The sequence below is a fragment of the Diabrotica undecimpunctata genome, chromosome 3 (genome assembly GCF_040954645.1).
Source record: "Diabrotica undecimpunctata isolate CICGRU chromosome 3, icDiaUnde3, whole genome shotgun sequence".
Taxonomy (NCBI): Eukaryota; Metazoa; Arthropoda; class Insecta; order Coleoptera; family Chrysomelidae; genus Diabrotica; species Diabrotica undecimpunctata.
Genome location: NC_092805.1, coordinates 101,935,454 through 101,962,893, shown reverse-complemented (window position 1 = coordinate 101,962,893; position 27,440 = coordinate 101,935,454). Strand labels below are relative to the sequence as shown.

Below are 27,440 nucleotides of genomic sequence, written 5' to 3'. Positions count from 1 at the left end.
CACCTGAAAATTACCTATAAATAGGTAATAATACATTGTAACAAGATCAAATGTGGTTTACATTTTACAACATGAAATTGGTAAGTAAAGAGATACCTTTTCTAATAGTGAACTATTTTAATATTTCAAAAATTTTGTAGTATTTTTGTTTAATTTTGAAGAAAATCTATTTATATTTAAATAATGAAAATTTTAATTGTAATTAAAATATTATCTAGAGCTAAATTAGTTTTAGTTTATTTTTTCAAACGCATCTGTCTTGGCAGGCCGATTACTAATTCCACGACACATGTCTGGAAGCTGAAATTGAATGTACTTATATGACAAATATGTTATTGTGTGTTTGTGAATGCACTACTCGCTTTTCTTATCTGAAACAATTTACGTCTGGTATCTCAGTTTAACTTGTGACCATTTAGTTTTTGTCCGATCTTTTGTTTGTAAACAGACTTTTTCTTTCTTTTTTGTGTACATATTTTTCTGTTTATCCTGTCGATTAATTCTCGGTTTCATTCTTGATCTGCCCAGTGATCTATAGTGCGAAAGTATATGATTAGAGATATTAAAAATTTAAGGTTTATTAATTCGCCATAATTCACAGTAATATTCTAGGATATCTAATATGCTTTCCTACATTAGGCTATTTTCAAGGCCACATGCATTTAGAACCATGGGTCCCATCGTTGGTGGAATTTCTGTTATAAAGTTTTCATAGTCCTCTGTAAAAACCTTCTTTTCTAAAAGAAACACTAGGTTCTTTTTTTTTGGGAAATGGGTAAATGTGTAATTTCTATTAAAAATTACCGATTTCCATTTCCTTTTTCTTCTCCACTTACGTTTGTTTGAAATATCAATTTTAAAAAAGCTTCTATAAGTTTATATTTGTATTTTATAATATAAGGAGTTTTCTTCTGGAAACGAAGCCACTTGATTCTGGACCAGTTAAATTTTTCTTAATATGTATTTAGTATTTTGTTAAATACAGTGTCTTCAACGAGTTTTTTCAAATCGAAAAATCAGTGAATTTCATATTAGTGACATAATATTTCCTAAGTTTTAGTCTGGCTGTAGAAGTTAATTAACACCATTCACGTGTACAGTAAATTTTCTTATGGCGTTTAGCCCTCTCTATCGTGGAGTGCATCAAGTCTGCCTCTAGATATGGGTGTCCAGTCTTCGTAAATTTTGGGCCAGTATTCTTCAAATTATCGATATTACTAACAGCATATAAGATGACTGCGGTCAGAATTTTTTTTCGATTTTGACCACCGCATGTATCAGAGAACGATATCACGAGTGTCACAGTTTCCGGTAAGTTCATTAGATATTTCAACAAACAACTGCCAATTTTAACACTGCCTTTATTTCCATACGTTTCATCCCAAACAAAACAGTGCCCATCAGAATTAGATGTATTATAAATGGTGAAATTATAAACATTTAACTTGTGTTTATAAGAAATTTGACTGTCACCTGCGTGAGGAATAGGGAAAATTGGTTGCATGTTAAAATATATTGACATAAAGTTTTGCATGCGTCTGCGCGTAATCTTTGTTTATCATTCGCTTTCATCTGCATAGCTTCTTTTTCGAGTTGCTTGTGTTTGTTATAATCTTCTTGTAGAGGTCCTTTGTCTTTGGCAATATTGTACGAATTGCATAGCGAACACTGATCTTTCTTAGGTTTGTAAACATCTAATCTCGGATCATATTAGTGAAATGTTTTTGGTGAACACAAAGTGATATATAGCTTGAACATTTTTTTGCATAGAAGAATCGTACTTGTACAATCTATACATTTTAGAAACATTGAGATCAGTTGATAGGTACTGCTTCTGAGAATCACGCCTACAGTAATGTAATTCTATTCTTGGGAATCAATAGGCTCCTTCACTAATTGTATTGTATCTGAAGGAGTGACATTTGGTGATTGAACACCAATTCTCTTACTACGTCCGATATTAACGCCGTTTGCACTCATACTATTTGTACAGATTTCGATTATTCTATGCCAAATCGCAAATATACCACAAAAAAATTTTAAACACTCTCTGTGGGTGTCTCCTGTAGAGTTTTTCAAATAATAAACTCGGGATGTTTGTCGTTTTTTAAAATTTGGGTTATCTAATTTTCAAACGACTGGTCCCTTTTGCATTAACAATGTAAAATGAATTTTCAGATAAACGTCATCATCCAGATTGTAATATTACTCTCATTTTTATCTGCATTTGCTACAATTCACATTCTTAGGTTTTTTATCCGGTACTTCTTTCCCATTTCGATTAATATACGTTTTCCTACTTAATCTTAATTTCTTAACAACGGATCGGTGCCAATTGATTCTATTCACTTTTCGTTTCCTTTATTTTAAATATTTCGTTATCAGACTCAGTCGGCGAGTCATTAGCATACAAAGAAGGATTGTAAGAACTTGACGACTGCGGATAAGGTTGACTCAATTCTTTAGACTTTGGAACCTCTTCAACAATAGATGGTATATGTATTTTAAAAAAAGTTTAATTATTGCTCTTGTTCATTCGTCAAGATTCTATATGGTGTAGTAATTATTGTCTGTATTAGTCCTTATTATTGTTTAATAATTTTGTCTATATTTGTCTGTCATAATAAATATTTGGTCTTCACCTGATAACTCTTTCTGAGATCTTTTCATCTATCGTTATGTTTGGTGCTTCTGGTAAATCCATTTCCGATTCGTTCTGAACAAGTTTGTAGTGAAAGGGATCCACTCCTGTCGGGAATCCCCCACATGTTTAATATGGGTGATTTCCAACAGTACTTTCATTTTACTCCTCTATTTCATTCAAAGATATTCATATTTGTTTTCTTTACCATTAAAATGCCGGCTCCAATCTTTTTGTTAATATCTACCAGTGCTCTTTTTCGTTTTTCTTACTAATTCGTGGGTTTTGACAGTTACTATCTTGTATTCTTGTATTGTAAACTGTTTACTTCAGACGACTTTAGAAGCAAATTCGTTCGAAGTTTATCGTTCTTCTTTTCATTTTCAATAATATAAATTCTCTTAATATGCCGCAAAATGCTTTCATATATCTTCAACCTTCTAAAAATCTAAAAAATAATTTTCTAAAAATCAGTATATTGGTATAACGGTTTTCATTATAAATTTATTTTTCGTTACGCAATAATACCCTTATTATTCAGGTTTCTGGTTACTTTTTAGGTAGGTATATCTATTATGCTTAGGTTATTGTACAATAGATGTGGATACAGTAAGTGTGCGATAGGCAAATTTGCTGAAGTCTGAACATTTTCAAACAGAGTTTTCTTTATATTTTGGTATTTGTGTTGTCGTTATTTTTATTATTTTGGGTTTCTTTTACTTCCGTGTCCTTACTCGGATCATCGTTTACTTCATGAACTGTAACTTCCTAGATTGCCTCTAGGACACGGCAGGGTTAGTCTCAGGGTTAGTTTAGAACCACGATTATCGTCTAATAACCATCTTCTCAATTCTTTTGCATCTTCTTTTGGAATATCAATTTCATCACAAAGTGTAAGGGCAGCCTTGGTAACTTCGTTATTATCCTCAAATTTGGTATCTTCGTCGTTTTTCTTTAGAAGGAGTGAATTTTTTAGCCAAATATTTTGCCAAGATTTTATCAATGTTCAAAGCTTGACTTAACGCCACGCAAACACGGTATTTACAATGGCATCCTTGAATTTAAAGTTTTTCAAGATTGATGTTAATATCTGCATCAAGTTGGCTGCCGATATCAATCAGTAAGCTCTTGTAATGTGATTTTAATGTTTTGTAACACTGATCTATCGGCTGAAATAATACAGTTGTATTGTTTGCTCACTACAAAGCCTCTCTGTAACCATCAGCTGTCTTAACTCTTAACTATTTTCCAGAGGTCCTGGAGCATCATCTAATAACAAAATTGAATTTTTTGAAATTTTTCTTCTGAAAGTTTTTTTCTTTCTCCATTACAAAGGTTTTTGTTGGGAGTTTAATAGTCTCCAGTCTAATAATGTTTCATCGGCATTATACAGTTGTTCGGTTATAAGGCCTAGTTCGTCGATTTGGTTGTTTAAACGTTGGATAAATTGAGAAACTTGAGCATCGTCAGCTGATAGTTTTTCTCCGCTTATCTGCAAGAAACGAATACATTATCGCTTCTTGAAGTTTTCAAACCAACCATAGCTGACAAGACTGTTTAAAGTAATTTAAATATACAGGTGCAAAATGTACAGAGCTACCTCAACTTGAGAGTATTTGCTCGTACGAAAGGTTTTCTCTCTTAGGTCTTAAGGTCTCTTAGAGTCATCTTCTATAGGTTTTATAAATTGTTCTATTGTACCTCTATTTTTTACGATGTAAACAGTAGGTCGCTCGAGAATAAAAACTTTAGAATTGGAAGTTGGAGTTTAGGCACAGTCATATCTTTTAATAATTTCTATTCATCGATAAGAAATCAAGTTTGATGCCCACGTTCAGCCATTCCACTGGTGCTCGCCAACACACAACACTTTTCAATACCAAAATTAAAATGTGTAACAGAAAATGTTAGTGTTAAAATAGAACAATGTTAATTCTTAAAGCAAAATTTCAAATTTACTGATAACAAAGCAGGAACACTCTTAATAACATAGTCATAGTAGGGTTGTTCATGGGACAGACTGTTGGAGAGCGCCCGTCTCGACAAGTGTGTGTTTCTGGACCGACCTCCGAGACGACGTACTGTACTATATAATATACTATATAAAAAATGTGCTATACGTTTAGTTAATAAATTCTATAAAATATTTAATACACTGTTCTCTTCGAAGAACTGTAGATTATATGAAAATTGCATATTTCGTATTCACAGTGGTTAATTACAAGACATAATTATTTCGATGAACGAATTTTCTTACGCTTGATTCCTTACACTATAAATATTTTACTATTATTAAACACAAGATACAAAATATGCCGTGTTTTATGGCTTAAGTCAATATTAATCAGAAGCATACCAAAAACACCTAGTTATCATGTCGGTGTCAATCAGTACGATTGGTAAAAGCATTAAATTTTAATAGATTAATAGAGCAAAAAAGTTAATGAACAAATTTATAGATGTAGGTATGCCAGATCTCTGATGTTTATTGCACATAATATGCTCATTTACTCGTTCATTCTCGATTACACAAATAGGTGTAGTACTGCGGCCGAGATGTAGATGTATACAACATTTAACCGTTTATTTACGTTTATATTACCGTCACGGCATAGACGGGCTTGAAAACGAATCGGTAGGTTCGGACATGAGTATGATCGGAAGGCTGCGTGCCAGGTGTTGACGAAGTGAGTGCATGTACCTACATTGTTAAATATTCGTTGTTTTAAAGATTAAAATGTGAAATAATATAGATAATATGTATATCAAGTTTGTTTAGTGATACAGTGTAACATTTTTGTACCGGAAAAAATTAACGATAAAGCTGGACCTTCGGGAAATAACCGAAGATTTAATCATAAACGACCTTTAACTAAGGAATAAATATTCTGGAATTAGAAGATGACACAGATGATGTTTTCCCAGAAATTGACGAATACTGAAACTGACAGGAGTGATACTTCTTCTTCTTCTTTTTGGCTTTTATTCTTCTGAATAATCAGCCAGTACATTTGTTTTGTTAATTTTTGGGCCACTGTCGTGAGTCTGAGAATATCTCATGCCCTATTATCAATTATCATTGACATATAGACATTTTTTCTACACATCTACATTTTATTTATGTTTTCTATTTTCTTATAGTTGGTTTAAATGTTAATATTGGATAGGTTATTATTAAGGTTATAATTTTATATGGTTGATCTGTAGGAATCTGATAAGAATCTGATAAGAACGGGAGTGATAGTGACGATGGTGGTTATGAGATTGAGAATAAAGCACATGAATTAATCGAACCTACTACTACTTCTCTCACACACAGTCATAGGCGTGGCTACAGAGGATACCGTGGAACACACACTAACTTTCTTCTTATTCTTCTTCTTCTTCTTTTTATGTAGACATGACTCATGTCTGTTTTCCAATGTGCCTCCAGTAAGTTGTTGTTCCATCGTTTTCGTGGTCTTCCTACTGATCGTCTTTCTATTGGGGAACCGTCTCTTGCCGTCTTTACTACTATATTCGTTGTCATTCGGCTTATATGATCGTTCCATTCTGCTCTTCTATTTCCTACCCAGTTCTTGATTTTCTCCACCTTGCATCTACACCATATATATGTATTACTTCTAGCTCTGTCCCATAGTGTCTTACCATCAATGTTTCTAAATGTTTTTATCACTGCTGTTCCTAACATCCTTTTTGTCCTCTCTGTGTCAGGTTGTGTTTCTGCCTCGTATGTTATTATTGGTCCGATGACTGTTTTGTCAATTCTGCCTTTCGTTTCTTTCCCGATATTTTTATTTCTCCATATTGTTTTATTAAGGCAGCCTGCGGCTCTATTTGCTCTATTCACTTGATCCTCCACTTCTGTTTCGAGCTTTCCGTAGCTAGATAATGTGATACCTTGATATTTAGTCTCCATCACTTATTCTATTATCTTACCTTCCAGCTCCAATTTACATCTTAGTAAATTTGCTGTTATAACCATGCATTTTGTCTTTTTTGGTGAAATTAACATGTTAAATTTTCCAGTGGTTATATTAAATTGGTGCAGCATACGTTGTAAATCATCTTTTTTGAGAGAGTAGTATTGCGTCGTCTGCATAGCAGATTATTTTAAGTTGTTTTTCTCCAATTTATTATCCTCTTTTTTTAGTTCTTACTTTTTTTATTATTTCATCCATAATCAGGTTGAACAATAGAGGACTCAGGGAATCTCCCTGTTAGCTCTTCTTTTACTTTTAGTTTTATTGCGTTGTTTTGGTAGATATTTTCGATCGTGTTGATTATTCCTAGAGGTATCTTTCTTACAAAGACGCAAAGAATGGAGGAGTTTAAGGGAAGCCTATGTCCAGCAGTAGACGTGATAAATGAAGGCTGGATGATGTTGATGATCTTTCTTACGTACAATAAGTGGATAACGTCCTTTAATTTGACCTGATCAAATGCCTTCTTAAGGTCTACGAAACATAGATATGCCAATTTGTTGTATTCTAATGATTTCTCTTGCACTTGCCTTATTGTAAATATAGCGTCGGTGCATGAACTTCCCGATCTAAAGCCTTGTAAAGATTGTGAAGGTTATAAATAATAAGTTAGAAACTTTGAAATCTTTAACTTAAATATTTTTAACTCGTCCTGCTGAGACAGTTGATGTGGTATTGAAGAGACAGTTGATTCATTGATTTTATTATATGTTTGGAAATATTTCAATTACTACTTTTTATTGGGAATAAGCCACAATGAAAGCTTAAAATAGGTTTATTTTTGAATAACAAAACAATAATAAATTAAACAAATTTTGTTTTTTGTCACTTAGTGAAAAGTTTTTTAATAGTTTATTTTTATGTGACTCATTCATATTGACAATTCTGGCATATATTATACATTGTAAAGTAGACGACTTTAAAATGATATTGCCAATATTGCTGAGTTGCGTTCCTGGGATGACTTTATTGTAAGATAGTTCATTCGATTACATGAAATGAATTTTAACTTGAGAATACCCGTCAGAAAAATCATAGCATGTGATTTGTCCTTAACAAGACAATCACATGCAATGATGACAGTAAAATTCTTCTGTTAATCATAGTAAATCAAAAGGAAGAAGCCAGGAAAAAAAACTCAGAATAGTATTAAGATATGGTAAGTATTTGGTGTTACATTTTCTCAATAAACACCAAACTCTGATTTTATATATAACTGCCGAGGAGTTTGCGACGCAATTGGTCTCATTTAGCATAATTAGAGAAGCTTCTTTGATTTTCCTCTTTTTACCATCTGTTTCTTTTAGGACTATAGTTGAATCGTTCCACTGAACTCTATATTCATTTTCCTATGCGTATTTACGTATTTGAGATCTATCAAATTCTCTATTTTTAAGATAAGATTGGTGCTCACTTATTCTAACATTTAATGATTTTGATTGCCAAAATAAAAATGTTCGCGTCCATAAGGTATTTTATAAATACAATTCTTTGATCTTTCTTATTCATTGTGAGGTTTAGTTTTAGATAAAATAGATCTTAATGTGTTTGTTGTTTTGAATGTTGTTAACATTTTGAATTTATTTCCTATCGTTTTAAGTTTTTCTAATAATTCTTTTATGTATGGTATTGTTATTTTCCTCGTATTATTCCTTGTGTATGCTGTAGGATCTCGTTCTTAGTTGTCATATTCCATTCGGTCGATTGTTGAAAATTCCCTATTTATAAACGATAAAGGATAATCATTTTTTAACAAAACTGATGTTAACAAATGGTTCTCCTCTAAGAAAGAATTTTCGTTAAAACGAGTAATTTTGGCTCTATCGTATAAGGATTTAATGATTCTCTTTTTAATTTTGATGTTGTGGTTTGATTTGTAATTTAGATATATGTTAGTGTGTGTTGGTTTTCTATCCACCTGAGTCCCATATCCAGTATCGTTCTTTAAGATTAAAACATTCAAGAAAGGTAGTGTGTTATTATATTCCTTTTCGATGGTAACTTTTATTGTCTCTTCTTAATCTTTTATATATCGTTCAGAAATGTGTCAGCTATAATATCTTAATAATTTCTCGTTAAAAACTATCTTTAGGGATTTCTGCTAAACCGTGCTCATTGTCTGCCAAATTAATAAAAAAAAAAATATCAAAAGATCTGGGCAATTTCTTCAGAAATTATAATACATGTTGTGAGACCGCTCCCGTAGGAAAAATTATGCTGATTGAAATGTTTTTGCACCGGAAAACATTTTTTTAGATTTTTTTGTGTCATTTTAAACAAAAAAGATCTTTTTAAGGTTTAACGGTTATTTTTCTCTAAAGTTGACAGTTTTCAAGTTACAAGCGATTTAAAATCTGAAAAGTGCGAAGATACGCATTTCCAATGCTTGAAAACTCATAAATTATTATTTTTGAGGTTACCAAGTTCCTAAATTGAAGTTTAGACATTCAGTTTCAAGATTCTGAAAAGCAATCCGAGCTTATTTCAATTTAGAACATTGTTTTTAATTGTTAATTATGGGCGTCCACTAGATGTTTAAAAGCCGCCGCTTAGTGAAGCGCCGCACTATATGATGCGTCTCTGTCGCACTTATACATAATTATACGTACTTACGCGAAAAATTCTCAACAAAAATTGGCATTTATTAAAACTGTGTAAAAATAGTGTACAATCAATTTCAAAATCTACTATGTTATTAATAAATAACAAAATTTTGTGAGATGTGAGATGATACAAAATTTCTAAGTGCAGCATAAACATCAAATGGACGCGCATAATTAACAATTAAAAATAACGGTCTAAATTGACATAAGCTTCGATTGCTCTTCAGACTTTGGAAACTGAATGTTTAAATTTCAATTCAGGCACTTAAAAAATAATAATTTACGTCAGTTTTTAAGCCATGAAATTTTTTTTTTTTTTTATTTTTTTATTTTTTAGATTTTAAATCGCTTGTAAGTCGAAAAGTATCAACTTTGGAGAAAAATGACAAGTGACCTTTTCTGTTTGGAATGACACAAAAAACCTAAAAAAAAATGTTTTCAAAAGCAAAAAAAAAATTTTGGAATTTGTTTAAAAAAAATGTTTAACAATTTCTGCCCCAAAATGCGACCGGCACCCTTCAGATTTAGCGGATTTCAGTTTAAAGTGGAGATTTTTGAACAAGAATCCGCAAAGAAACCGAGCCAGAAACATTTTTATCAAGGTAGCGGTCTCAAAACATGGACTATTATAAGAGTGTCCGATTTTCATGCCGGTGAGTGTATTTCTGTGAATAGTGCTGTTTCTAGTCTATATGTTCTGTTCTTGGTTGTCCTTCTTTTTTGTTTGTACCTATGTTCATGATTTTTGTTCTCATACCTTGTGTGTAGACAATATAATCTCTAATACTTTTTGCAATCCTTTTTTCTGCTATATATGTTCATTTCTTCCATTGGTTGGTTCCAGAAAGTATTTCTACAAGTATATGGTTGTTAATACAGAATTCTAACGTTTTTGTCACTTCGGTTTATGGTATTCTATCTGTATTTTTCTCTACTGTTTAGACCTCTGTCAATCTCCCATTATTATTATGTCTGTGTTAATCTCTTTTGCTCTGTCTAAAGTGGATTGTAGTTCTTTATAAAATTCTATGACAGTTTTTCTATTCCGTCCACTGTTGCAGAAATTTGTATTATATGATTTTCTCTTTCTATTCTAAAATTCTAATTAATTATTTTTGAGTGACATTTTTAAACTTTGTGTTTAATTTATCTGTGAATATTATTCCCATTCATTTACTTTCTGAGGTGATTTTCTACCAAAATAAAACAGTACTTGTCTATATGTTAATTTTGCTGTACATTCGTCCTTCTTTTTAATTTCAGTGATTCCTAATATTTGGATATTACAACGGTCTATTTCTTCTATTTACTCCACTTTTTTCCGCTTAGTGACATTATATTCCAGGTAGCGATTGTTATTTTTCTTTATTTCTGTCGTTCTATTTTGTTAAATAAATGTTATAATTATGAGAATCCATACGTACACAGACATAGTGATAGAAAATATGAAATTAAAAATAAATGTATAATAAATATTAAAGGTGTTAAAGTACTTCTAAAAATGTCAAAAGTCTGGAGATAAAACCAATCACAATTTTAAACAGAGAAGCCAAAGACACATAGGAACAGAAATTGTACAGAAACGATGACTGAGTAAGACATGAGAAAAGTTAAAAAAAAGTTCAGATCAAATGTTAATAAGTTAAAGCAAATGAATACCATGAATACCATGACAATAATATACAAAATGTAGCATTTATATACTTAACTTACTTTTTAATTTATCCGCAGATACTTCTTACCAGTTTAGTGAGCGTGGTCCTTGGAGGACGGTTAGATTCTGCCTACCTTCCTCCTACTGTGGGAAGATACACGCCTGGGATAGGACCATTTGGTAGACCGTTAGCAGTACTCGGAGGTCCGGGAGCTCCATTCACGAGGGGCCCAGTAGTACCAGGAGCACCATTTGCTGGTGCTCCTGGAGCACCTTTTGCTGGTGCTCCTAGAGCACCTTTTGCTGGTGCACCAGGAAACGTCTTCGGAGGCAGAGGATATTATGGAGGTTACAATGATGGATACCGGGGTGGACCACAAATTCCTATTTTAAGGTAAATACTTTTATTTGAACTTACTGGTTTTTATGCGATCTTTGTCGTTATTTGTAATATGTTAAAGTAATTTGATGTTTCTCTATCTTTCTAGTTTGGATTTTATCACTGGACTCTTTCTGATGTATTTTTATTTCTTTTTGATTAATCTTTCTTATCAGTTGTAACAACTTATCTAACGACGCATCCGTTTTTTTGTTTAATAAAAGTTCTGCGTATTTCCTTTTTACTAGAAATTTTCATTTGTTTATTTTATATTCGAAATGTTTTTTGTCACTTGAAGCGTATTCTCGGACTCATCTCCTTGTCGTTGCCTAATTTGGTTATTTTTCCAAAACTATATAGTTCTGATTTTACAAATGTTAGTAATTGTTTTTTTTTTATTTTTGCTTACTATTTATTTCGTAATTGCTTTTTTTTAAATAGGGATAAAAACATTTACTTCAATTGACTTCAATGTGTAGTAACCAATTCTTTTATATTATTATTCCATGTTTTCTATAAAGCGATTCACAGAAGGGAAATTATTTATAGAAGATCAGAGGTTTTTTATATCCTGTTTGTACTATGTTTACCAAACCCTTCTGAAAGTATCCTTAGTATAAGTTTCATTCTCTACTACTCTATAATGCATCTTTTATTAGTTTAAATTTTTAATTTGTCGAATATACTTGAGTATTTAATTATTTCAATAGTTTAATCTTAATTTTAGGTATGAGAACAATCCAAATAGAGGTGACGGATCTTATAACTACTTCTATGAAACTGGCAATGGAATTGTAGCAGAAGAAAGAGGGTTTCTAAAACCGCTAGGTCCAGAAGGTACACAACAAGCTGATGGAGGTTTCTCGTACACCGCTCCTGATGGTCAAAGAATAAGTTTGCAGTACACGGCTGATGAAAATGGTTTTAGGCCTGTAGGAGCGCATCTTCCCACTCCTCCACCTATACCAGATGCTATTCTAAGGTAATATTTAAACGATATTCATTACTCCTTCTGTTATGTTTCTTCGTTTGATTTCACGTGCCAAGTTTACCTATGGTTTTTCGTGGAGTATATTTTGAGTATGATTGATGTTTTCAAGAAATTATTTACGCGTATAAAAATTTCTTTATGTATATATCTAGAATTATTTGCCGTATTTATTATCTACAGTGGGTAGATTCAACATATTTCTTTAACAATATTCCCTAATTTTTACATTCGTCGTTTATCTGTCACAAACAAGATAAAGAAATTGGTGGTATGATATTACTGAAAATATTTTAATTTAAAGGATAAAAAATATAACACTAACATTACCTGCATCGGACAAATCTATCATGAAAATGGTTGAAATTGGATATTTATAAGAAAAACTATTTTGATCAGTGGTTTGTCGATCCAAATATCGCAACTCAGGGAGCTTTGTCTCTGTGAGACCTTCGTGTTTTCAGGTATTTAGGCTCCGATCCCGTGGTATTATTCTTGATATCCATGATTTCATTAGGGTAAGGTGGAGCAAGTGCACCCCCTTTTATTCATGTTTGATTTTAATTATATCAACGCTTCAATTGGGTTAGTTCTGCCAAATCAAGAATACGTGCGCCAAGTACTTTGACAATGAGCTTTAATTTAGGAGAGATCCCAAATCTGTGGCTTTTCACTATTATTAATTACGATTTTTTTTCTCTTACATATCGTAGTAGCGCCCTTGTCCCATCAATTTGGGGTAACTGTGTATCTCGGGCATAGTTTCATATATTTTTATTGCGTTTTCATATGCGGTAAGTCACTTATTCACTAGGTTTTTCTACACACACTTTAAAAAAAAAATTTGAAAATCTTCATATGATTGAAAACAAAGTAACTTCAGAAGGGTCGAATGACTCAATTCAAAATGAGAAAGTACTTTATTTAAGTGCTAAAATTGTACAATTTATCTTAATTTATGTTGTATATCTTGTGGAAAGGACCTAAGAAAATACAAAGCGCTTTATTTTTTTCCTCAGGAACTTTAGCTGGGTATCACTTTCAGTAAGAGAAATCAAATGGCGTTATATATGCCATTTCTGTCTCGACTTAGACGAAGAGCCAACAAATAGTTTCTCCTCGTCGTCTTCTTATTCTAACGAAATTTGGTCCACGAAATTGCTATCTTTAAACTCATCGTCAAGAGAGATCTGATCGTCGTGGTCTTCATCACGTGAGTCTTGTAAGGTGCCTTTGCTGCGTCCGGGAGTGATCACTTTCCGCCTTTTACGGTTTGTAGTACGAGATATACGTTGAAATACGATACTCACGAGTTTGTCTTGAAGGTGGCAACATCTCTCACATCAAGAGAAGTCTCTTGGCGCTAATCTTTGACGTCCGCTTAAATCTGCCATCGTCTTAATGAAGAAGCCTCGTAACTATTTTCGGGTACAACTTTATCATCAAATGTGTCTCCTTAACCTCCCTTCTTAAATCTATATTTTTAATAACGTCTGCCACTTCACGAGTTCTTCGTCCCACATTGAATCATCATCATCATCAACTAGCCTCTAACGTCCACTGCTGAACATAGGCCTCTCGCATGCTTTTCCACTTAGTCCGACTTTGCGCCATCTGAATATAATTTGTAGTCACTCTTTTTATGTCATCTGTCCATCTCGTTGGGGATCGACCTCCATTTCTGTTAGCTTGTATTCGGGGTCTCCATTCCAAAATTCTTTTTGTTCACAGATCATCAACTGATCTTGCTACATGACCTGCCCAGTTCCACTTTAGTGTTGTTATCCTTTCAATAACGTCTGCTAGTCCTGATCTTTTGCGTTTAGTAGCATTGGGTATTCTATCACGTAGAGAAATCCCTAACATTATTCTCTCCATTGCCCTTTCCGCAACTTGTAGTTTACTCACTGTTGTTCTTGTGAGTGTTAGGGTTTCTGCGCCGTAGGTCATCACTGGCAAAATACACTGATTAAATACTTTTCTTTTCAAACACATTGGAATCTTAGACCTAGAAATATCCTTCATCTTTACAAATGCAGCCCAAGCGAGGTTTATTCTTCTTTTCAGCTCGATTGTTTGGTTGTCTCGACTTATTTTGATCTCATGGCCCAAGTATTTATAGGAGTCAACTGGCTCAATATCTTTGTCTTCTACTGAGATGTTTTTGTTGTGGACTAAATTTATCATAAATTGTGTTTTTGAAAAATTTATTTTAAGATCAACTCTTTTTGTGGCAGTATGGAGTTCTTGGAGCATTATCTGTGTTTGATCAAAGCTGTCTGCAAACATCATGAACGATATCATCTGCAAATTTAAGGTTATTTAAAAATTTTCCATCTACATTGATGCCCTTTTCGTTCCAGTATATTGATTTTATCCCACATTGAATATAAAGCTTTAAATACCGCCAAATCCAATGGCTGGCGAATATGACTTGTATCAGCCGATAGTTTCAGAATGGTGATTCCTTTCGATCTCGCGTAATTAACCAAATCTGCCGTGAGGTGCGTTGAATGTCCGTCTTAGATAACTAATATAGGCCGATCAGGACTAATGTTTTTTACAAAAGTACGCTCTAATAGTTTAATTCAGCCATTTTTAAAAGCGGCATAGGCAGTACCAGAAAATGCATCATTTTCGTCGGCCATCCATTCATCCCAGATATTTTTTCCTCTAAAAACGATTAATGGAGGAATTTTTTCGCCACTAGCGCTTGCTGCAATCACCACCGTAGTGTTCTCCCTTCCCGGTCCACTAACTATCTTTAAATTGAATGTTAGGTTGTTTAATTGGACGAACTGTTAGGTTAACTCTATGCCTTCTTTACGAGACAAACCGGATCCCCATTGCTTCATCGTGCGAAGATCGTCTGCCAGTCACTTTTCTTCTGCCCATGGAGTGTTGGTAGATCGACCTTGTCCTGATCCTTTCGCACCTCTTCTTCCATTCAAGTGATCCCGTAATATTGTCACATGGATATTGTATAAGGGTGATGCTCCCTTGACAGTGAAATTCTGATTTCTTAAACCCGTTAAAGCACTTAAGGAAGGGCTTCTGTTGAATATTGCGAAACTCTCTTCATCTTCTGAACGTAATTTCGGGCCATCTCTACCTAAAAATTAAAGAACTGTATTCAGATTTTATGCCGGGGTAAGTGCGATAAAGTATGGGCGCATTTGCCCCTAGACAAAAAACGCACTTGCCGCATGTGATAAATCTCTGGGGCAAATCCGCACCTTTTAATGTCTAGCAAACTATACCGAAAAAATATAAATGGTATAAAAACAATTTAAATTTCTGCAACTAACCGAAAATATTCGATAAAAATTATGATAATTCTTAGAAAAAACCCTTACCTCCTTTTTGTATAACGTTAAACGTAACTATCAACAAAGACGTGTGCTACTATGTCGTGAGTTTAAGGACGTTACGACTCACATGTGTAGCTGTTTCGATTAATACTTGGCGCTAAATTTGAAATCGGTTTCATTTCCGACTTCACGTTTACCTTCACGTAGCCAAAATTTGTATTTAGTTCAAACGCACTTACCTCGGGTGCGCACTTGTTACACCTTACGCTAACAGTTTTTTCTTATGGTACCCGAAAGATATTTTGAATTCTCTCATTATTTGTAAGTCTTCTCATTGTTTATTTTTTTATCTACTTTTTTTTCTAATTCTTGTACTGTTTTCTGTTGCTGATTTCGGAAAAAGGTTAAATCTACTTAAGGTATGTTTGATGTAATATTTTATTTGACGCTGTGTTATTTGCATAGTTTATTTAATTTTTCTAAAGATTCTACTCCATCCAGAGCTTCCTTCTTCCAGTCCTTGAAATTTATATGACTTTATGTCCTCTTGAACACCATATAAGTATCTGTTTCTTGGGTTTTCTTTAATTTACTGGTAATGGAATCTCTCAATAGGGCCAATTTAAGTACTTTCCATTATACATTCTATATAATGTGCTAATCATCTTAGTTTTATGTTTTTTGTTAGTTCTTTATTTGGTTTCTTCTTATATCCTTTCAGCGATATTATTCCGTCATAGATAGATTTCAAAAGTTTCACTAGCACAACTTACAGCAGATGTTAAGATTGATATATACTTGTGTTTTAGTTTTTCCTGTTAAAAATTTTTACCTCATGAAGCTTGCATAGCTTTTGTTTTCCTTGGCTATTCTGAGTTTTATCTATTTATCTTCACGTTTCTGTTTTCATCTATTTTAATTCCTAGATAAATAAATGTTTCCACTGTGGTAAAATTCTTAAAATTGTTCTTCTTTATGGCACTCATTAGTTGTACATTTTTTGGTTGTTAAAATGGTTTATTCATTTTTCTGTTGAAATTTATTAAATTAAAATATACTTATCTAACCAAACTAAATTTTCATAACGCACGATAAAATCATGCGGTTAAAATGGAAACAACATGCAGTATCTATAATATTTTCGAAGCTTATTTTTACAGAGAGCTAAGGCGATATATGAATATTGCAAAATGCGATATCAAGCAGTCCTACTGTCCGTATATTTTTTGGTAACACAGGTGCCACATCCGCATTTTTTTAAATTCTCGGGGCAGAAGAACAGCGTTAATGCAAGTGATGAACAAGCGAATTGAAAAACCATCGCAAACACGATGAAATATTCAGTCTAGAGCGATACAAACTGTAAAATGTATAAAATCTTAAAATGTATAACAGGGAAACAGAGACGAAACCGGTTTCGTCAAATAGTTTAACGATTCTTCATTCCAGTACTAGTTGGATTTTTTTTTACAAAATAATGCCACATGTTGGCACATTATTAAATCAACCGCAGACAATTGAAACTGACTCTGTGAAAGTACAAAATTCTATTTACAAAAAATAGCTTTAACATCAGAAACAGCCTACCCTCTATAACGAAAAATATGCAAGAATCGAGAGAACCGAAGAGACGAGTACGAAATGAGAAAATTTATTTATTTATTTAATTTCAATTCATTTCCGTAAGAGTGTTATTAGGGTATCAGGGCAAGCGGCCTAGTTACTTACAGCCAATTTTCTAAGTAAAGTAAGTGATATCAATATTTAGGTTTGTCTATATGTTGCAGGGCCTTTTTCTCCAATGTGAGTTGCAATTTTCTTATCGCATTATATGGAAAGTGCTTACTTGTGTTTTTTGATGATTCGGTAGATTGAGATAGTTTTACAGAGTTGGCTGGTTTCTTTGGCAAGACTCAAGACATTTGGCAAGACATTTAAAATGTAATCAGAAGGTTATTACACCTTTTTAAATGCCTAGTTTCAATTGCTTACTATGTTTTCACTGATGATGGCCTAATAATATCGGAAACATTCTAATAAAATTGAAATTCTTTGGAAAAGTTTTCATTTTTTATTAAATTAAATATATACCGTTTTACACTAAAAGTTTTTTACTTTACTGTAAGTTTAGTTTATAATACGTTTGTTCTTTAAGTCCAATAGACTACCTATCCTATAAACAAGCAAGCAATATTTTAACCCAGCCTGAGAGACTTGCACACCCCTTAATTAGGACATTGGGGCGATATAATTCATTGGAGTAAGGAGGATTAACTCATGTAAATAGGAATCCCTCCACCCCGCCCAATGCTCCAGACAATCCGCTTCGTTCCGATAGCGCTCTGATGCGCTATAGAGGCTCTCTTATCAACAAAGTGCTTGTCATGTGGGAGTCCTGGGTATAAAGCTTCCCACACGAAATCCTACCCCGAACAATGATGGCCAGCAGAGTAAGGCGCTCTATTCCCGCTATCTCTAGTGACTTATCATCGATCTGTATTGTTTGCTCGGGCCTCGAGTCCCGTTCTGAGCTACGCCCAGTTGTTTGACTCGGCGCTAGAGGATATTGGCCGCTCAAGAATATAGGTCCCTCTTGCCCTTTTTTTGGGTTCTGTTAGTATTTTTTGTGGCTTGCGCTTTTTGTTAGTTATTATCTTTATTATTATCTTGTAGATTTGTTTTGAGGGCTGTCTGAAACATATAAAATCAATATTAAAACAACATTAAATCAACATTAAAATCAATATTATAGTAAATACACTGCCATGCCAAACGTGAGCGCATTTTCTGGTTTTGATAGAGCTATTATCTAATTATACGTTTACTGTTTGGGTCTTCTGTGCTTCCATCTATGGTACACGTCATACCTTATTTGTTTTAGGTCTCTAAATAGGAACTGTTCAGTTGTTCACGTGCTGCTTGAATCTTCTTTTTGTTGCTGTGACTTGTGTGTCCCCATGCAAGAGATGCATATGTAATTATTGGGAGTATGAGAGTCGCTGGAAGCTCTCAAAAGTGTCGACAATTATCATTATATCATCGACATATATCTTTAATTGTTTGTCAGCGCACTATTCACTTCTATGCTATCTTCTGTGCTTTCAAGTACGTTCTGCTGAATGGAGAACGTAGGAACCAATAAGCATTCTTGTGGTACTCCATGTTTAATTGACACAGCTTCTGTTTCAGGATGTTTAGTCTTTAATCTTTATTGTCGTCATTAATTCTGAGTTCCTTTATCATATTCTTTTTTATTATATAATGAGTTGCCTTAATTGACTTTTACCTGTATTATTCGTTCTAATCTAACATCATATATGGAATGTTTTATTTCTTAATTTGTTGCATCTTCGTATGTTTTTTTATTCTTTATATTATTTATGTAATTTTTACTCGACATTTAATTAAATGACTAACTATTCGCAAAAAAATAGTTCTAGTTCACAACAATAAAATTCCAAAGTGTTACAGTACTCCGTATCTTCGAAGAACAAGTTGAATAAAAACTTTCACTCATCTCATCTATTGTGCAAATACCGCATCTCGTAATAAACAAGAGCGAACACCTACCTATTTATTTCAGATTATTAATTGCATTATAATAACAGTAATAACAATAATTTATTATGCAAAACGTATTACAACAATATATAGCATTTCTTACTTCAGTTCGCAATTCCATTCTTTAATTGTGTAGAAAACTCATTCGCTAGATGATGGATTACAGACGACTATAAGTGAGGTCGATTTGTGATTCTTATTTGTTTAAATACCCTATTGACTTCCTTATTAACAACACACTTTGTTTTAATTATTAATTTTAAAATGTTCTTCGAACATTTGTAAGATTTTAGCCCAAACTTAAGTATATAGATTGTAAACCAAAAATTTAAGATGAAACTAACTATTCTATTTTTCTGTAAAAATTAACAAAAAAGATAAAACATAAAAAACGAAACATTTTTTTCAACGCTACTTTTTACAAAAAAATATTCTAATTTTGTTTTGTTCTTAGTAATTTGCTGGTAACTATGCATTATGCTGATATAACCCCAAATGAGAGTTTACAAAATGGTCGCCTAATATTGGACAGGGATCCGTCCTTCTATGACGTCATAAGGACAGTTTGTTCAAATTTTAAAAATCTACCTGTCACATGATAATTCAAATTTGAATCAAATTGACAGTTTACATGAAATTAATTGTCTTTTTTGCTTATTTACTATTTGCATGTGCTTTATTTACGATTCAATTTTTTCTTATCCACAATGAAAAAATAATGTGGATTCTTCACAATATATAAACAGCTTCTTTCTTGATATAAATCAATTATGCAAATGGAGTCAGGAAAAACTTTTATTTTTATTTTATAACAAAATAGGAAGACAAATAAACCACGTACTGTCATCCAAAGAAAACAGGAAAATGAATTTCATTACATTACGTCTAACTGTTGATTATCACTTGTCTTTAAATATTTTTCGACCAATCTAAATTAAAGTTTGATCAAACTGACTTTGCAAATTAGAGATCCTCTATTTTTAGAGGATTTTATCAAACTCAGGATGTGACGTCATGATGTCATTTTTTTGGTTTAGTCAAACTAGTTTGACCAAATATTTGACCGTCTGACACGGACTTTACATTAACCACCGATTTAAGAATGGACATATTTCTGATCTCGTCTGTCAGCAAGCTGTATCTGAAAGCCTACCTGTCACACCATCATTCAAATTTGATCAAATTGGCGTATATCATCATCATCAGTAGCTCGACAACCCTTTCTGGGTCCTGGCTTGATCTAGGATTTTCTGCCATTCTGTACTGTTCCTTGCTTTGTTTTTCCAGTTGGTAATCTTAAGTGTTTTCAGATCTTGTTCCACTTGTTCCATGTATCTAAGTTTGGGTCTTCCCTTTGACCTTCTCCCTACTGATGTTTGCCTCATTATATGTTTTGGTGTTTCGGTCTCCAACATCCGTTCAACATGGCTCATCCAGCGTAGACGTCCGATCTTTATGGATGTTATGACCTCGGGTTTATTTTATGCTGTGTATAGTTCAAAATTATATCTTCTGCGCCACATGTCATTTTCTTTCACCCCCTTATATGTGTCTAAGGATTTCTCGTTCAAACGTACCTAATAGGTTCTCATCGCTTTTCGACAGTGTCCATGTCTCTGATCCATATACAAGGACCGGTTTTATCAGGGTCTTGTATATTTTGCATTTGGTTGCATATGTATTCTTCTCTTAACTTCTTCACTGACATTGTTATCTGCGGTAACTAGTGAACCTAGATATATGTAAAAATGTTCACGCTTTCGATGTTATAGTCTCCTATTCTCAAACTCTGTAGGTTTCTTTGGCCTGGACTTCATGTATTTGGTTTTTATTTCGTTAATGTTTAGGCCACTCTTTTTTGCCGCTCTTTCTATAGCATTAAATGCTTCTATCATCTCTCTTTCGCGTCTAGCTATGATATCAACATCGTCTGCAAATGCCAATATTTGTACACTGACGTATATCCATGGATTTATTTGTCTTTTTGCTTATTTATTAGTTGCATGTGCTTTATTTACGATTCAATTTTTTTATCTTATCACAATAAAAAAATAATGTGAATTCTTTACATTGTATAAACAGCTTCTTTCTTGATATAAATCAATTATGCAAATGGAGACAGGAAAAACTTTTATTTTTATTTTATAACAAAATAGGAAGACAAATAAACCACGTACTGTCATCCAAAGAAAAAAGGAAAATGAATTTCATCACATTATGTCTAACTGTTGATTGTCATTTGTCTTTAAATATTTTTCGACCAATCTAAATTAGTCTGTCTCAAGCTCAAATCTCGTCTGTTAGCAAGCTGTATCTGATCCTGTGAAAATATTAAAATACGTATAATACAGTGGCATGTAGACTAGATGTGAATATTCTTGTTCGTATATTATTTGCACAATATTTTATACTTTTGTTTAAAGTAGAAATTTGCATATTATTTTACGACGGGCATTTTTATATAATTTATGAAAATATTAGGTATCATCTAGTGCCTTTAAAAAAAAGGGAAAGAGAATGCCATTTTATTAAGTTTGCTTCTATTTAATTCAGGCTACATTAGTCTATTACTGACTGAAAGGTTTTGTGTTAAACTGAAATACATTTAATACAGTAGTAGGTAGACGAGATGTGAATATTCATGTACGTATATTCTTTGCACACGGAGTGGATCAGCCAAATGGAATAAATTCGATAATAAATAAATGGGGGCGTGTTTCAAAAAACTCTCGGACACATTGATTGGTTTTTTAGTTGCGCATTTTTTGCAATAAAAACATTTTTTACCACTGTTACTTGTGTCATGTATCAGTGGCCAATACTAACTTTCTTATTTTAAATACAACACCCTATATATTATTCAATTTTTGGATTCCTCGGAATATTTTAGACACATCTCATGTACCTACAATCTTCTATACCTATCGTTAACTATTTCGAAAATATTAAGTATTTGCAGATTTATTTCAAAAAGTAACATTAAAAGAAAAAAAATTATCTGAGTACATAAATTTGCTACAACATACTAAAAAACTAATAAGTGATACCGTTTGTTTCTTGATAAAGTAAAAAAAAGAAAAATACATTAATGTGTGTATAGTACACGTTCAAAATGCTCGCCGTGAACGTCAGATTTCTTTTAACGTTACTCAACATCTTAAGTGTGACCGATCTAATCGCAAGCATTATTCGTCTTCTTAAGTCTGCTATGTCGAGGGGGTTAGTTTTGTAAACAATATTTTTGACATATCCCCATAAGAAGTCTAATGGCGTCAGATCAAGAGATCCTGCTGGTCATTCCGCGATTATCGCCTCCCTATCCACCAATTTGGAAGTATTTGGTTGAGGCACTGTCGAACATTGATTTGGTAATGGGGTGGTGCTCCATCTTGCTGAAAGTATATCATATTCGCTGAAACTAAGTTTGTCATAATTGGTATGATATTATTTTAAAGAAGTGCTAAATAATAATTAGCGTCATTCAAATTGCCATCAATGAAAAATGGACCTACGACATCATCTCCAACAATTCCTGCCCATACCTTAACCTTTTCAGGATATTGTATATGTTCTTATTTCATCCAGTGAATATTTCCCTAGACCAATAGCGGCAATTCTGAGGATTAGCATGCCAGTAAACTGTAAAATTAGACTCATTCGAAAACGAAACATGTTCTAATCGGATCACATTTTTATCTAACATTGCCATTATTTGTTCACAAAAATACGTTCTCGTATCAAAGTTGTCATCTATTCGTTCCTGATCTGGTATCATTTCATAGGGATGCATTTTATTTTGTTTTAATGTTCGAATAATCGATGAATGATGGCTATCATCAAACATTGGGGTTGTTTTTCGACAAAAACATGTAAGTTTTTCTTAACTCAAACTCAAGCATATCCAATTCGGTATCATCACTTATTGCAATGGCAGCTGTTATTCTATCTGCCTTACATGGCTGACGTCACGAAACTGCTTTTCAATTTTACAATTGTCCCTTGGAATATACGCAGCAAATTTGGAAATCTTTCATGAAATAAGCGATCAACATCCATTTATGTTCATGTGTTGTCTACATAACCAATCATATGTAAAAGTGTTATTTTGTGCATTTCTGTTAAATAAACCATTGTTTTGTCATTACATTTATCCATCTAAGCATTTTCATTTCTGCCACATGAATTTGTTGTTCCTCTTTATTATTATTTGCTCAACATTCAGTTTTGTATATTCTGTTTTTGTATATGAGTCAATCGTGCTACTAGGAAGTTGTAGCTAATGATTCACTTTGTATCTCGAAGGAGTTCTGGAAAAGGTATCTCCAACAACCATTACTCGGTTGTGGGAGATAATGGGTGGAGTCGACTAGAGATTTTGAAACACGTTTAATAGATAGAACAACAACGGAAAAATGGACGAGAGGAGAACATTTACTCACAAAAAAACGGCTCCATTGTTTTTAAATATCTTAATACAAAAATTAAAATGAAATGCTCATAATACAAAATGCAAGACCTGTGTGAAATTAATGGTAGCTAATCGTATTCAACTTTAATCATGATTAAACTTACAGACAGTACAAAGAAAATGTCATTAGTATCAAATAATAATATATGTACTGCCTACATTAAGTGTCACCTAAATACATGAAATATTCCAAGTAATGAAGTCCGGAATATATATTACAGCATATATATATTACTTAGTCTCAAATTGAAATAAGTCCACAACTAGTTCTTTGTCCTTTTTGCCTCTTGAATAGTAGTAACTTGTAACCAACTTGTAACCAATTCCATACTCTTACCTGTCAGACTTCGAAGATTTCAAGACCCTACCCTGATTTATCTAACCTGTAATGGTATTCCCTTTGAAATAGTCTTCGAGTCCCCACCCGGAAATCCGAACGGAAAGTCAGTTTGCTTCCGAAACAATTTTTGTTTTTGTTACATTGGAGAAGTTTTCATTATTATGGCCTGAAAATTTTGTTTGACAGTTAATGCCTGAATGCCTTTTCTATCAATGACTTACTGAATGATTTATTAAGATTTTAATTAATTTTAATGAATTCAGTCCATTTTTCTTCCGCCTTTTATTTAAAATAATTGTAATTTTTTACTTAAATGTAATTTGGTTTATTTATAGAAGTAAATTTATATAGTTAAACATTTGGTCAAGCCAGAATTAAAAGCATTCGAACATTTCGGTGGAAACCAAGGTTTTAAAAAGATTTTTCCAAATAATTAATCCAATATCGAGATGAAGACCATACCTTATTCTAAGTCTCTTATAGATATACTTTAGCATCTTTTCCTCGTATAAATTTTCCTCGCATATAAAAGTATAGCAAGTAAAAAAATATTTAATCATCATCATCATCAACCTGTATGCGTCCACTGCTGGACATAAGTCTTCCTCAGCTCTTTCCCTCTGTCTTATGCGACTTGCATCCAGTTATTGCTAACAGGCTTCAGGTCGTCAGTCCATCTAGTTGGTGTGCCTCCTCTGCTACGTATTGCTTCTTGCCTTGGTCTCCACTCCAAAATACGTTTTGTCCATCGGTTGTCTGATAATCTGGCGACATGTCCTGCCCAATTCCATTTTACCGACGCGATTTTTTTGATAGCGTCTCTTGTTTTTGTTCTACGACGTATTTCTTTGTTTGGGATTCAGTCTCTCAGAGAGACACCCAGCATCTGCTGCTCCATAGCCATCTGAGTCATGCGAATCTTATTAACTACCTTTTTTGTGAGTGTTAATGTTTCCGCTTCATAAGTGAGTACGAGGAACACACATTGGTCAAAAATTATTCTTTTGAGGCGTAATTATATTCTTTTGGGTGGATCCGATTTAAATACATAGTTTAATTTACCAAAACGCTGCCCAGTCTAATCCCATGCGATATGGGAGCTCACATGTCTGGTTATCTCTGCCCAACCGAATTTCATGTCCTAGGTACTTTTTTACTAGCACTAGCTACTGCTGTACATTTCTTTCGCCATAGCCATACTTTCCCATTGCTACTTCTGCATCATCTTGTTTAAACCCCATTTTCACATTAAAGTCGCCCATAATGATTGTGTAATATGCTGGTGTGGCATGTAACGTTGTTTCTAGGTCCTCATAAAATTTTTCAATATCTTCATCCGAGTGGGTAGTTGTTGGAGCATATATCTGGATATATACAATATATATGGAATGAGATATACAATCCTGGGACTTATGCTGATAATTTCAACTATATTTTGTGTATGCTTTCTATGTATAATGAATCCTACTCCACCATTTGAAGTGTCTTTTTCTCCTCTAAAATGACAGAAATACATGTCCTCCGTATTTCCTCCAGTTCCATCATCTTCTGGTCTGATATAAGAGTTATAACATTGTATGAAGTAATATGCATTTGTCGCTCTTTGTAGTAGCCTGATTTTTTCCGGGGATTCTTAGCACCCTCTGCTCCAAACCTGTTCCAACCACTACCTTGGTTGGGGGACTGAGGGCCCTTCAGTAGTTTCGTCTTTCATAGAAAATAACTTTTGGAGTTTTAAGCCATTAAAACGCCACGCTTGGCTAGTGCGTGTTGGCGAGTTGGTTTGGAAGTGGGTGGAGGAAAAGGTGGAGATGGGAAAAAGTATTTACTTCATATAAAACAGAAAATCTTGGATCATATGATCGTAATCCGGACTCTTTCTATCACGAATATTTTTTTGATAATTTTTATGATTACCCACATTACCTTACCTGGGTTTCTAGGGCAGAAATAACAGAGGGAATTGTTAAAAATCAAATAGATTTATTTTATAATAATCAACAAGCAACTCAATAATAGTATTAAATATACAAAAACTTATTCTGGCACTCAAAAAAATGTATTTGATTTATTCGGAATGTAGAAGAACGCTGAATTCGGACTTAAACTGAATGTTATAAAAACAAAATGAATGGTCTCAAAAAGAGAAATTATCAGTGGGTTACTGAAAGTGGATAGTGAAGTTGTAGAGAGGGTTGAATTGACAAATACCTCGATGGTTAGCTCAATAAAAATTAAGACAAGAAATTCGTTTCTAAGAATTTATCGACATGTGTAAAAAACTGAAAGTATTTATGATGTCGTCTTGCTGCAGGATTCTTGAAATATTATGGACGTACAAAACGAAGATGTTCTTCTTTTAATAAATAAATGCCAAACCTAAATATTTTAGCCACATCTTATGAAATTATAAGTACGAACTATTAAAATTGATAATAGAAGTGAAAAGAATTAGAGCATCGGTTCGAAGACCTTGGGCTGGAGAATATTCGTTAATGGTATGAAGTTACTTCAACAATACTTTTGAGAAAAGAATAAAGTTTAAATTGCGCTGATGGTAGTCAACGTTTAAGGCCGCATAGCATTTGTACAAGATAAAGAAGTCGTTATATTAACTACCGAGCGATCTGAAATTTTTTTCGATAAGGTTTACTTGTGAGCAAACATAATATAGGGGTCCTAGAGAAACATCTATTATATAAGTTTTATGGAATAAAATGCAAATTATATTTAAGTTATTATTATGGTATAACATTATTTATTATGTTATACTTTTGTAAATATTTTAATAATTATTATATTATTTATGCTTTCAGTTTTCTAGCACCTTAACCTTACCCAGTAGTGACTAACAAATGTGCTATTACCGAGCCGTCTCTGTAATAGCATACCGTATATGTCTCCACATACTAGTCTCCATTGGCCAACTTACACTCTTGAGTATCAATTCAAAGTCCAGATCCAATAAAGATTTTAACTACTAGGTTTTGAATTAAAATTTTTACTGAACTCGGGTTCACACTATGAACATCCTATTCTACTAAATTAAAGTATTCCTGTCAGCTAAATGAGCCACAATAAAAATTAGTTTAATAATACACAATAAACATTAGTCTAGCCTTATGTTTTTTTTTGTAATTATATTTAGTTATAGTAAATTAATAAAGTTTATTTTTTGTTTTGACAGATCATTAGAGCAAAATAGAATAGAGGAAGCAAGAGGAGGGTACACAGATGATGGGCAATACAGATCTGGACTGAACTACGAAGGAAGTGGATACAGATATTAATGGCCTGTAAATTTTTAGTAAAAAGTCTGATTTAAACCGGTGTTATAAAAATATATTTATAATTGCCAGTATAGAATTTTTTTCAAGCAATAAATAGATTTTTATATAATACTTTTTATGTTTATTGTAAACACCTAAACAATTTGAAGAACCCAAAGAACACCCTCATAATACCTGACTTCGTTTTCATCTTATACCTTTTCTTAAACGGTAGGATAACTG

At 33.0% G+C, this 27,440-nt stretch overlaps 1 protein-coding gene across 1 annotated transcript; it reads left to right on the top strand.

Annotated features, from left to right (window-relative positions):
- LOC140435934 (uncharacterized) lies at positions 1-27,440 on the top strand. The gene is made up of 4 exons (XM_072524643.1): positions 1-80; positions 10,959-11,275; positions 11,988-12,242; positions 27,116-27,440. Exons 1-4 carry the CDS (start codon positions 51-53, stop codon positions 27,216-27,218), a joined length of 705 nt encoding a protein of 234 aa, XP_072380744.1. The 5' UTR covers positions 1-50; the 3' UTR covers positions 27,219-27,440.

Coding starts and splice junctions, on each gene's coding strand:
- LOC140435934 (XM_072524643.1), top strand. CDS start 51: ATGTGGTTTACATTTTACAACATGAAATTG. Junction 11,276..11,987: donor CCACAAATTCCTATTTTAAG/GTAAATACTTTT, acceptor TCTTAATTTTAG/GTATGAGAACAATCCAAATA. Junction 12,243..27,115: donor ATACCAGATGCTATTCTAAG/GTAATATTTAAA, acceptor TTGTTTTGACAG/ATCATTAGAGCAAAATAGAA.